Below are 12,500 nucleotides of genomic sequence, written 5' to 3'. Positions count from 1 at the left end.
ATTTGAAATATCCAAAATATTCGTTTACATAAAAAAAAGAAAACACATATAACATATATGTATAAAAGAAATATTAATTCTACTAATTCTATTCAAATTATATTTTTTATTATTAAATACACGCAAATCAATGCATTTATAGATTACATACTTAACAATTTTATTTGTTTATCTATTAATGTCATTTTTTTCTTTGTTCTCCTATTTGACGAAAAATCATAGGAGAAAGAAAGAAAGATTGCGCGTACGAGGAAGAAAACTGTATGTACATTGCCCTATACACATATGTATAGTTAAGGGATAAAATGTCGCGACGTTTTGGCGCCACTTCGCCACTTTGCGACCTAAATAATAACAACTACAACATGATAGTATATAGAAATACGTTTGCGCGCGCGCGCGCACACACACACACACACGCACATATTTACATGTCTTTTATTCATTTCAATCTTTTTACTTGCTTTATTTTTCCGAAATTATTAATGATCTAAAAGAAACTGTTCGAGCAAACGTCGAACAACTTTTCTTTCAGAAGCAAATAATAAAAAAAATTGTATGTTTCAAAGAAAATAGGAAGCTGTATATATACATTCATATGTACGAGAGAAACTTTTTCATTCTTTGAAGCATCAAGAGAGAAGTTGAGATTTATTTATATCTTCTTTTTTTCTAGGAGAACAAAAGTCAAAGTAATGTCAATTTGACATGTCATATTAACATCAAATTGACCAAAACAGACGTATTTGTATTAATATGACGTCAAATTGATATTAGGAGAACATACAAATCAAAGTAATAAAACGAAATTGTTATACATGTTTGAAAGAAATTGGGGAGTTGTATACATATATAGACTCATATGTGCGAGAAAAACTTTTTCTTTTTTTGTTAAAGCATTAAGAGGAAAAAATTGAAATTTATTTGTATATTTTTCTTCTTTCTCTCGCAGAAATTCATTTATATCTTCTCCTTCTTTCTCTGTAAAAGGATAGAATGTAATAATATTTATCAATATTAAAACCTGTGCGCGCACGATAGAGGCGATCAGTTTGACTCTTGCTTAACACACATTTACACATTATATTATATTATATTATATTACATTATATTATATCTATAATATATATATGTATTTTTTTTTCTTATCGGCAGACGTGCTAAAATGCTACATGTGCACCTCACTGGAACGAAATTGCAATTCCTCTTTGACAACGACTTCATTACAACCGATGGAGTGTACCGGTCACAATATGGTGGAGTGGCAGAGGAAGGTTCAGCAGCACAAAATCCTCGAGTCAATCATAAAAATTCTCGAGATTGACGAAGCGCTTTCACAGCATATTCATGGCACTCCCTCGAACATGGCTTGTGCCAAAACAATCATTAACGGCAAGTATCTGCATATGTGTGTTTGCGGAAATGCATATGTGGAGGTGTCTCTAGAACAATTAATGTTAGGTATCAAGTACTTTTATTTACAGTCAAAAATCAAGAAGTGACCATAAGAATGTGCTCTGATTCTTGTAACACGATGGAGAAAAAAATACGGGACAATCAACTGGGCAAGATGGAGCAATGCGCGCTCTGTTTCAAGGATGCCTGCAACGGCATAACAGCTATATCTCCTGAAATATTTTATACGCTTCTGTCGTTCCTCGGCGCTCTCATTCACGTTGCTTTTTATCACTGGGCGTAACCGTTCGCGTCTTACCATTTCTCGCGCATTCCTTTTAAAAAAATGCCGTATAATAAATATTAATCATTCAACATCGGATATCATACATATTCGTTATGTATACACACACACACACACAATTGTAACTCAAAACCGATAATGTCTTCCAATGATTAGTACATATACATATGTACTAATGGAGACAATAAGCGCATATATATTACTTATCATTATTTATATATTTAATAACGCGCTATTTGAGCTATGCAGGCATTGTAAGAATGATGACAAATCAAATATGAATTTACGCGGACAAAAAAAATCATTTATATTTTGTGCATACTCGAGGTCGGAAAATTCGTTATGCTTATATATATATAATATATAAGCTATACTCCCCATTTTCGACAAAAATCGCGCATTTCCTCTAGTATAATTTACATGGTGAATTCGTAAATAATTCTTTCATATTGAATGGCGAATTTTATCACGCTTTTTTCTAATTTTTTATCGATATCTTTAAACGAAATTAGCTACTCTCATCTTTTAGTCGAAAGAAAAAACAAATATTTGTACACACATATACTTTCTCATTTTTGCTTTCAAATTATACATTGTTATTGTATATCGTGTACTTACAGAAAGAAAGAAAGAGAGAGAGAGAGAGAGAGAGAGAGAGAGAGAGAGAGAGAGAGAGAGAGAGAAGGAGAAGAAAAAAGAAAATGTGTGCAATTAACATTATAAACGTATATATTTTTATGAAAGAAATATATTTTCGACACTCTTGATCAACGTGCCAATTCAGTCTAAATATTATCCTTACAAGTGGCAAGTCTAAGTTTTACAAAGGAGAAAATAAAAGATTATTGCACACATCGAAAAGATATATATAAAGCAATAAAATATATACAATATCAAAATACAAATAAATCGCCGAGATATTTCTCCATTCTTTGAAGATATTTCTCTTCTTCAAAACTTAAGCTTAAGATTATATGACAATTCTCGCTTGTAAAAATCATAATATATTCATATAATTTCGATCTTTTTCATACTATATATAATATATATGGATATGTACGTGATATTTATTGATATTGTAAAATAATATAAATAAATCAATTATATTAAATAATTTATATATTATACTGTCATATTATTTCGTGTTATTATCAATTGAAAATTTAAATAAATTTTTATAAAATATATGAAGTTTTGGTATCATAATCAAATTAATATGGAAAATACAAAAGAAATGAATTAAAAATATTAGATTGCTGTAATAGATAAATTGTTTTTACAAGTCCAACAATTATAATTTTTATTATGTATATTTTTAATAACAACACATATGTGTTATAAGTTACCATCATCTTACATAAATTGAAACTTGTTTTAAAATTATTATCATTGGTCCAAATTAAATTTCTTTAAATAATTATTTTACAAATACAATGCATTATAATTAGGAATAAAGAAGGAAGAAATGATTATATCTTTTGTTTTAATAATTTGCCTATTTTCACATACATATTTTATATATTTAATTCAAATGAAGTACAAATATTTAATGAAAAAATATTCCAATCATTAGCATGTACAAAATTTCAAAAATTTATTTAACTTCTTACATGTATTTTTCATAATTGCAATGTCTCTATCATGGCAGAATCTGTTGCACATATACATGTTTAATTCACTTATTGAAAATTTGATTGCAAAATAACCATTGCCAAACAAAATACTTTCCATTGTACAATATCACGAATGAGATGATCCAAGCTCATATTAATAGTCATCAATAGCTATCAATACATTCGCTTTATACAAATGCACAATTTGGTTTATATATTTTACTTACATTCCAATATTCTATCACACAAACAATAGAAAAAAACCAGCAAATTTATTTTTTTGCAAATGATATTTTCATTGCATGTGAAGGTGTGATTTTGAAACCTTGAAGAGCATCTTTCGCTGCTCCAGATTGAACTTCATTTTCAAATTCGACAAAAGCAATATCATGCCGATTAGGTACCAATCGTACTTCTTTAAAGCCTGGAAATTGGTTAAATAACATCGATAACATCATTTCACTTGTTTCATCTGGTAAATTTGTTAAGAATAATATTTGATTTGGTGGTTGTTCAGGAACAGCCGTATTGACAAGTCCTGGATGCTGAGGTACATTAGGATGATATCCAACTTGCTGCGAATGCTTTGCTTGCTCTTTTGCACGCTTTTTGGCACGTTTAGCTTCCTCATCTGCTGCTGGAATAATTCGTTTTGGTTTCTTTGGACGTTCTGCAAAGGTACCTTTCATTTTGGCTATTACATCGCTGTCAGTTTTAGCATACTGTATCCTCTGCAAAATTAAAAAATTACTTTTACATATTTAAGTACATATTTAATAGAAACATTGATTTCTAGTATATAATTAAACGACAACTTATACATTTTTATTAAAGTACAGAAATAACATAATATAGATAAAAAACACTGAATACAGCAGGAATTCTGATTCTTACCATTGGTTTATCATAAAATGGAAATCCTTGCATAGATCTCAAAGCATTTGATGCGCTTGCTATTTCCTTGAAGATAACAAAAGCCTGTCCACGCATCTTGAGTGTTTTTAAAGCCACGATATCCAAAATTTGGCCAAATTGTGAAAAGATGGCATATAGTGATTTTTTTAATTCCTCCTTTTTTATTTTTTCATTTAAATTGTTGATATAAATGGTGTTATTTGGACGAATATCCATTTTTGCTAGAAATTGTTATATATTATCTTCCGTGAACAAAAATAATGCGCAGGATAAATAAAAACACGCCGAGTTTGAATTACTTGACAAAAAATATGTGCACACACACACACACACACACACATATACACTGTAAAGTGATAATAAAGCGTAAATGTAGCTAAAAAGGAAATATACACATATAAGTGATCTTACATGTTAAAATATTTGTATATTAATTTCTCGATCAGACTTAAAAAAGTAATGATATAAACGCAATTTACGTTATACTAAAGGTTATGCGTTTGTTTGTAACATAGATGTAGTAAAAATAGATGAAACGCGATGCTCCAAATTCGAAGAACATAAAGCCGTAATCACACTACGAGTTGCGAGCTTGGTTCACAGAGTCGAGAAAATTACTTAGCTCTGATTGGTCAATTTCAACCGCAACCAAGCCTGCAACTTTTTTCCGAGTGATTTCAATTGGATACTTATCTATTTGATCACAGTCATTCTTCTGAAGAATGTAACTAAATATTATTCAGAAGAATGACTGTGATTGGTCAATAACGTCCAGTAAATTATCCCGAGCAGTCGAAAACGTTATTAGTTACTCAAGATATCGATATGAGTGGTTGTGTCCAATCGCGCTATCTATAGAAACTTTCCTTGAAGAGAAACATAGGTAGACCTTGCCACGCACGTGGTTCTCGAATAGAAAACTTTTAAAGTTTGGAAAATTTCTCTATTTGACAGCCAATCGTACGACAGTGTGTTTAGTGTGGTTCTCGTTAGAAGGCTCTCTCCGTGTGCAACGACCGCATTCAACAGTTGGGCAACATTACTAGATTTTCCTAGTAATTCAACGCTGATTGGTCGGACCTGAAAGGAGAAACCAATCATGTTCGATTGCTACTTAACGATTGAGTCCGCCGAATGCGGCCAATGATCGCAACGTTTCTCGAGATTACGTACGAGAATTCGATACGCGACGATACAGACTAATAATCGACATATCGCATCGCCACCATACATCTCAAGAGCCGTGGAAAGCCATCATATGGCGAGCTTGCCAGCATGAAAAGGATAGACAATCGAATTACAGGGAAATGGGAAGATGGGACGTGCACACGAGCGGACTTCGACAGTTGTACAAGCATGCACATACACATTTGATACGCGCATCGCGCGCTCGGTAAAGCTGCGAGTGACCGATGCGGTTGCGTACGTGTAGATGCATATGCGCACGTGCATGCATGCATCACTCTGATGGAGCTGTGGTAGCGCTCTTACGCACCACACGCGCGCGCGTTGCAACACTCGCTACACATCTCCCTCTCCCTCTCTCTCTCTCTCTCTCGCCATCCATCTCGCTTCCTCCCTCTCAGTGATTGCGCGCGCGGAGAGGGCGGGAGGATCGGAGAGAAGGCGAAGGAGCGAAAGACGAGCGAGCGAACGAGCGTGCGAGCGAGTGCGAGCGCAAGTCGGGAAGCAGCGCGAGCGTGCGGAAGAGTCGGCGGTGTGTGTCGGCGTTAGAGACCGAGACCGAGACCGAGCGTGAGCGCGAGTGAGCGAGCTAGGCGAGAGCGCGTGCGGTGGTGGTGGTGGTGACGACTGGTGTGCCGTGGACGGACGACGGACGGACGGTCGTTCGGTCGGTCGGTCGGTCGGTGGGTCGGTCGGCGGTCGGGGCCGTGAGTGTGTTGGAAGGACGAAAAGGAGAAAAGGAAGAGGAGAAAAACGCCGAGGAGGAAGTGCAAAATTCGCAGTGCGCCGTGCCGGCCGAAAGAGAGGAATATATTACGGCTCCGGGTTGTTGGTTGTGTGGTCGAAGCTCGAAGCTCGTCTTGTGGCCCGGCTCGTGCTTGGTGGCTCCGAAGGAGGAGATAGATCGAACGACGTCGACGTCTACTCGTCGGTCGGGATCTCGCGCGCGCCTCCACGAGGAGCAGTTAGTGCGTCGAGAGGGATCTCCTTCTCTTTCTCTCTATCCTCGTTCGTGTACATTCTGTCTGTGTCTCTCCCTTTCTCTCTATCTCTATCTCTCCTTTTCTCGCGCTCTCCGATCGCCGGGGGGGCCCGCCGCTGAGAAGACGTCAAGGGACGACGACGCGTGGAAGTTTAACAACCGAAAGAAGAGGAGCGTGCTGCCGCGAGAAGCGCAATGTCCGACCGGGAGAGCTTGGACGATCAGCCGCAAAGTAAGAACAGCCGGAGCGAAAGGCGCCTGATCATTCTCTCTCTCTGTGTGTTACCGTGTCTCCGTCTCTACCTGCCCTCCCCCCCTCTCTCTCTCTCTCTTCATCGGTCTCGCGGTCGCTCAGTCGCTATACCCTGACGGCGTCGCGTGTCAAACGGACGAAACGTGTACGGATCACATCGCTAACCGACATCTTTTTTTTCTCTCTTTCTCTTTCCCTCGTCGTGATATCCCTCTCCTCGGATGCTTTTTGTGCAGCGTGGCGTGTATCTGTGCGCGCGTTAAAACTCGGAGGACGAGCGCCCGCGCCCGTGCCCGCGCCCGCGCCCGCCTTCGAAGACCGAGAACGCGACGAATTTCCTACCCCCCTCTCTCCTTCTCCGCCTCCATCCCGCCGTCCAGGCGGTCGCTCGCCCGGATCCCGGGAATGGTATCCTATCGCGAGAGAATGTCCGACGCGCGCCGAAATGACACCTCTTGCATGCACAATGGCCGCGTCGTCGCAGAGCTTTCAGCGATCCTGGTTCTCTTCGTCGAGGAGAATCGCTATTTTTCAACGGCACCCAGGATTCAAGATGGCCGGGTGCATGTCGGTCGAGAGAGGATAGATATCCTCTCTCATTCCCTCCTCCATGCTTCGCTCTCTTGCTCCTTTGCCCGCCTTCCCTTTCTTTCCCAACTCTTGCTCTCCTTTACACCGCATGTCTTTCTCTCTCTCTCTCTCTCTCTCTCTCTCTCTCTCTCTCTCTATATATATATATATATATATATATATATATATATATGTATGTATGTATGTATGTATGTATGTATGTATATATATATATGTATGTATATATGTATGTATGTATGTATGTATATGTATATCTCCATCTCTGCCTCTCGCGAGTCGAATATTCGCAACTTCCGACGTTGCCGTGCGTCGCAATGCCGGTTCTCTTTCTATGCGGCGCTCGTCTTTTTTCCTCTCGCTCCTTTTTCTTTTCGGAGCTTGTCGCGCGAGTGGAAACGATGGAATCGCCTCGGTCGCGAGAAAGTGTGATGTAATATTTAGCTTTGATCTCTACATCTATTCATCCATCCATCCATCCATCCATCCATCCGTCTATCCATTCATCCATCCATCCATCCATCCATCCATCCATCCATTCATCCATTCGTCCATCCATCCATCCGTCCATCCGTCCATCCATCCATCCATCCATCCATCCATCCATCCATCCGTCCATCCATCCATCCGTCCATCCATCCATCCATCCGTCCATCCATCCATCCATCCATCCATCCATCCATCCATCCATCCATCCATCCATCCATCCATCCATCCATCCATCCATCCATCCATCCGTCCACCCATCCATCCATCCGTCCATCCATCCATCCGTCTATCGATCGATCTATCTATCTATCTATCTATCTATCTATCTATCTATCTATCCATCTATCTATCTATCTATCTATCTAAATATATACGCACGTAAACTACGGAAACCAAGCCATATAAATTTCACACGTATTCACATACACGAGCGATCCCTCGTTTCCCCTCCTCCATCTTCCCCTCTGTCATTCTTTCTCTCTCTCTTTCTTGTGTATCGCGTAACACGGCGGCTTTTAATCTCGAAATCAAACGGCCACGACGAAAAATGTGCCTGAATATAGATAGATAGATAGATAGGTAGATTGAGTAGCCCTCCTCTCGCGTGTCCGACAGATTTAACGAAGCTTTTTCTCTCTCTCGTTCTCCTTCTTTTCCCGCGCGCACCTTGTTCGCTCCTAACCTCTTTCTTTCGCACCTCGTGTCGCGCGACATTGACAACTCTCTTTCTCCGTCCTTCCTCCGTCTCGTTTCTCACCGATTAAATTAGACTTGACGCTTCTCGAAGCTAGAGCGAGAATTATTCGTGTCCTGGCACGGGACGCTCGCAAAAATCTCGATAACGTTTGCGGAAAAAGTTTCGCGTTTAACCGGAAATTAATATCGATGAAGGAGTAGAATATTTGGATCTCGAGACCGCAGACACACACGGAGATAATTTGTCTAGATTTTAGCTTGTAATATTTCGCTAATGAACGTATAAGGCGTTTAAAAATAGAATGCGAATGTGTTACGTATTTTCTGGCCTCTCTCTCGAAACGAAAAGATAAAGTTCTAGAGATTGTGTATAAAGCACAAGGAGATTAATAAAACTCGTGTTTTTTTTATCAAGAATAAATGTGGGTTAGCAGGAGATACATGTTCCTGTATGTCTGTATCGTTAAAACTCTCCGAAATTATGTAACCTAGTATACAACGAGAAATCAATATTAATAACTATCGTGTTTCTGTAAATTGTGGCGAAATATCGTTGTTAACCTAACTGGCCTTACAAACTGTGTAATTCTATTCCATGTGCTGCTTCGAGATTATATGGGCTGAAAATTTATTCATATTTTATTACAATGAACATTATAATTGTGTATCGCTTGTATTTTATTACAACGACATTCGCTGCATTTGCACTTTGAAAGCAATAATTTTGCGATCAGAGCGCGCCATTCTTATTTCGCGTGAATATAATTACATTACAAAAAAATTGCACGTTTTAATTATATTCATAGAGTATGCGCCAACAGGGAGATTTTGATTTTCACAATGAAACGACCAAAATTATTAATAATTAAATTTTACAATAAATATTTCGATCGATTAAATTCCAAAAGAATGTGGCAGTCGAAAGAGCAAAGTTCCGATTTATCTATTTTTCGTTATACTGTATTTCATGAAGTATAAAGTCTCGCTAGTGGCAATGGCTTTTTTAAAACAATCTGTATGATTTAATCAGTTATAAGCAGCAGCTGTAAGCACTATAACTGATGTTATGGTATTATCTGTTAATTAATTACATTTTTGTCTTACTAGAATATGGGAACCCAGGCGGCATGGATACTGGAGGTGCTGACTTTGATCCCGGTGAGTATTTTACCGAGTAATTAAAGTGATTAGGAGCGATGCGTATTTACGTAATATTTAGGAAATGTCGAACTTAATCGAATGAAATGTTATAGTATAATTAAGTTATACTATAATATTTCATTCGCGATTAAATTCAATATTTTTCTTTAATATTACGTAAGTACGAGTTTTATTCACTAGTTTCATTAATGAACTACATCAATTATATCAATTTATCTTATTTTATATTTCAATACATGTAAAATTTGCGACAAGTTTAAGAAAGAATATGGAATTAAAAAAAAAATTATACATACATATTTTACATGTGAATATAAATTAAATTTAAAACTGTCGAATCTATTTTCTTAATGATTTAGTAAACTAATCAAAAAGAATTTCTTTCTGAATAAAAAAAATCATCGATAACTCTAGAAATTATAACTCATGTACATTGAAAAAAGTAATTTTAAAGTAACATTAAATGATACCAATCGATGCAATCAATTACATACAATTCAATTACAATTGAGATGCATAATCAGATACACGGATCCTATTTTTGGCGTATCATCTTTCAATTTGTTTGTGGTCCGAGAATATTTTTCTCAGATTATACTCGATGACGGACGGGTACATTACTTAATGCGAATGTCGTCGCCATAATGATTCGATAATCTCACTTGCCCGCGTCCGTCTCCTCGAAAGACGGAGCAGAATAGAACAGGTGGGGGAGAGAAAGACGAAGCTGAGAGACAAATTTTTGCAGACTTTAATACGAAGCGGACAGAGTGCGGCGGCCGGAAGCGGGACGCAAGGCGACGCAAGGCGACGCGACGCGACGCGACGCGACGCGACGCGATGCGACGCGACGCGGTGAGACGCGCGGCAATGGGGCGCCGATACTAGAGCGCAGTCAGCTGGTCGTGACGTCACGCGCCATGTCGTCGGTAGGCGCGCGGACGGTAGTGGGGAGAGATCGCCTCTCAGCCGCCGCGCGCCGTGATTTAAAACGCGGAGTCACGTGGCGGCGTATCGCTCGTGAGAGCCGGCGCTTGGACGGTCGCGGATTGGCTCGTCGCCACCATGGTTCGCGCATACCATTGGCATGACGGCGAGCTCCATGAATGACCGGCACGTCATTCGCGTTACGATTTCACGTTCGACGGATGTACGTCGTCATCGCCGACCATTTTCGTCTCGTTAATCGCTGGCGAGTCAGTTTTCGTCAACGATTTTCGCCGGAAGATACATGACAGCGACGCCGACGAATCATCTGGCCCGCGCTCCCCTCCCCCCCTTTCCTTTTTCCTCTCTCCCCCTCCCCACGTGCGAAACGGCTCGATGTGTCATTGCACGATGACTATACCGGGCATGCCGGCGCTTTTTCCTCATCGTTCTCAGTGCACGCCGCGTATCCGTTTCCGCGAACACTTTCACGAGAGATCTTTCCTCGTGGCGCGCCATTCCGAAGCGTGGCAAAAGTCGTCCGAGAATCGTCGACGCCGTTGAAAACGTCAAGCGTGCGAAAACGCGTCCGATTTTCAATTTTACTTACGACACGACCGGTACATTTCCTTAAGTATTTTAGATCCGGTTGTTAATTGCGCGCGCCAAAGCAATCTCCACGCTTAGTCGTGACCATGGAGACGCAACGATCGTCGGGTAAAGCTCTCGTCTCGCGCTACGATATCTTCAATCTGCTTCTCCTCATTGCAACTTGAAGCGTTTGACGCGCTAGAGAGAAAGTGCGAAGAAAATATCAAAAATTTGGCGAATATCGAAGACAAGAGTGTATATTTTATATCGCCTGATATCGAGGAATGAATTCGCCGGAATTTTGCCGGGAAAACCGTTCCCGGGTTTCTCGCGAGTGTGCGGAACAGTCTGCGAAACGCGATGTCCCGCTAACTTTGAATCGAGTCGGCTAGTTATGTACGATACAGTTCCTGTCGATCTGTGTGGATGTGGAGAGGATGGTGATAAGCCTGGTATCGAGAACTCTGCGGTCTTTCGTTAAAAATAATCTCGCATCGCTATTATTATCTATGATCGTATACAGGATGATGATGCGAGATTTATATCAAAAGCTCCGGTCATTGATCGCCTCATCTTTTTTCCGTGGGAAAATTGCAATTTTTCCATAAAATCGTATATCCGTATCTCGCTTGCTTTGATTACAATATATTGATACTTGATTGAACGGGATTCGCGTGAAACTTGAATCGTTGAAAAGTAAAGAGAAGCCTGTGTCAATATACTGGGAAGTTTAATAGAGAAAAATATTTCGCAAAACTTAATCCTTTTTATTATATGCATATATAATTCTGTTCTCTTTGGGCTTATATGCGACGCAATTTCTAAACAAAGTCAACTATAGTTTACGTACATGTACACGCGAACGTTTTACCGAAAGCATGCAGAGTGCTGGAGGCGAGAAGCATACGTTTATCTTGAGAACAGCTACGATATTTTTGCATATTCCGCGAGACGGAAATTATTCAAGTGCGGTGTAGAAAGTGGCGCTCGCGAGCATCCGGGGAAACGCTCTTAAATCGAGATCGATTTCGCGCCAAATCGTTCGACAATGGAAAAGATCGTGGAATCGCCGAATGACGTTCACGAGAATTCGAAAAACTGGGGCGACACTATGGAGAGGATACAGCATTGGTATCCGGAAGGTATTTGTCTTGCTTAAATATACTTCGCGAAAGGGATAGATTTTTTTCTGAAAACAGGATATCTATTCCCTGAAAAAATACGAGGAACTGAAATTCTCAGAGATTTTTTTACTCTATCTGGAAAAATCAGGAAATTTTATGGAATTTTATTGAGACACGAGAAATTAAAGAAAAAAATTGCCTCTTTAATCATAAGCAATCGATAATAATTCATTGGTTTAAATTGTGAATTATATGTTTGAAATGTATTGTAAATATA

At 39.3% G+C, this 12,500-nt stretch overlaps 3 protein-coding genes across 5 annotated transcripts in view; 2 read left to right on the top strand and 1 right to left on the bottom strand.

Moving 5' to 3' along the window:
- LOC105250001 overlaps window positions 1-2,368 on the top strand; it is a 3,167-nt gene extending 799 nt beyond the window's left edge. Inside the window, exons 2-3 of the mRNA XM_011255845.3 lie at window positions 1,156-1,392; window positions 1,485-2,368. Coding sequence (XP_011254147.2) covers window positions 1,156-1,392; window positions 1,485-1,699 — 452 coding nt within the window. The 3' untranslated portion in view covers window positions 1,700-2,368. The remainder of the gene's footprint in view (window positions 1-1,155; window positions 1,393-1,484) is intronic.
- Window positions 2,369-3,278: 910 nt separating this feature from the next.
- On the bottom strand, window positions 3,279-4,646 carry LOC105250011 (U1 small nuclear ribonucleoprotein A). Its single transcript, XM_011255857.3, has 3 exons — window positions 4,639-4,646; window positions 4,207-4,448; window positions 3,279-4,043 (listed from the first exon to the last, which is right to left on the bottom strand). The coding sequence occupies exons 2-3, from the start codon at window positions 4,441-4,443 to the stop codon at window positions 3,585-3,587; spliced, it is 696 nt and encodes a 231-aa protein (XP_011254159.1). The 5' UTR covers window positions 4,444-4,448; window positions 4,639-4,646; the 3' UTR covers window positions 3,279-3,584.
- Window positions 4,647-5,798: 1,152 nt separating this feature from the next.
- Window positions 5,799-12,500, top strand: part of LOC105250017 (transcriptional activator protein Pur-beta) — a 19,013-nt gene continuing 12,311 nt past the window's right edge. The window contains exons 1-2 of one of the 3 annotated variants that reach the window (XM_025408573.1): window positions 5,799-6,626; window positions 9,528-9,578. In XM_025408573.1, the coding sequence (XP_025264358.1) occupies window positions 6,590-6,626; window positions 9,528-9,578 (88 nt within the window). In that variant the 5' untranslated portion in view covers window positions 5,799-6,589. Of the gene's footprint in view, window positions 6,627-7,649; window positions 7,669-9,527; window positions 9,579-11,886; window positions 12,242-12,500 lie in introns of those variants that run through there. The other 2 variants (XM_025408574.1, XM_011255869.3) reach the window with 2 other exon arrangements.

This window comes from Camponotus floridanus, unplaced genomic scaffold (assembly GCF_003227725.1).
Source record: "Camponotus floridanus strain SB8 unplaced genomic scaffold, Cflo_v7.5 scaffold218, whole genome shotgun sequence".
NCBI lineage: Eukaryota > Metazoa > Arthropoda > Insecta > Hymenoptera > Formicidae > Camponotus > Camponotus floridanus.
This window is presented reverse-complemented; position numbering and strand designations above follow the sequence as displayed.

Excerpts from the sequence above, each read along its gene's own strand:
- LOC105250011 (XM_011255857.3), bottom strand. The coding sequence starts at position 4,443 with ATGGATATTCGTCCAAATAACACCATTTATATCAACAATTTAAATGAA. Across the intron at positions 4,044-4,206 it reads CATTTTATGATAAACCAATG|AGGATACAGTATGCTAAAAC; the intron begins GTAAGAATCAGA and ends TTAATTTTGCAG.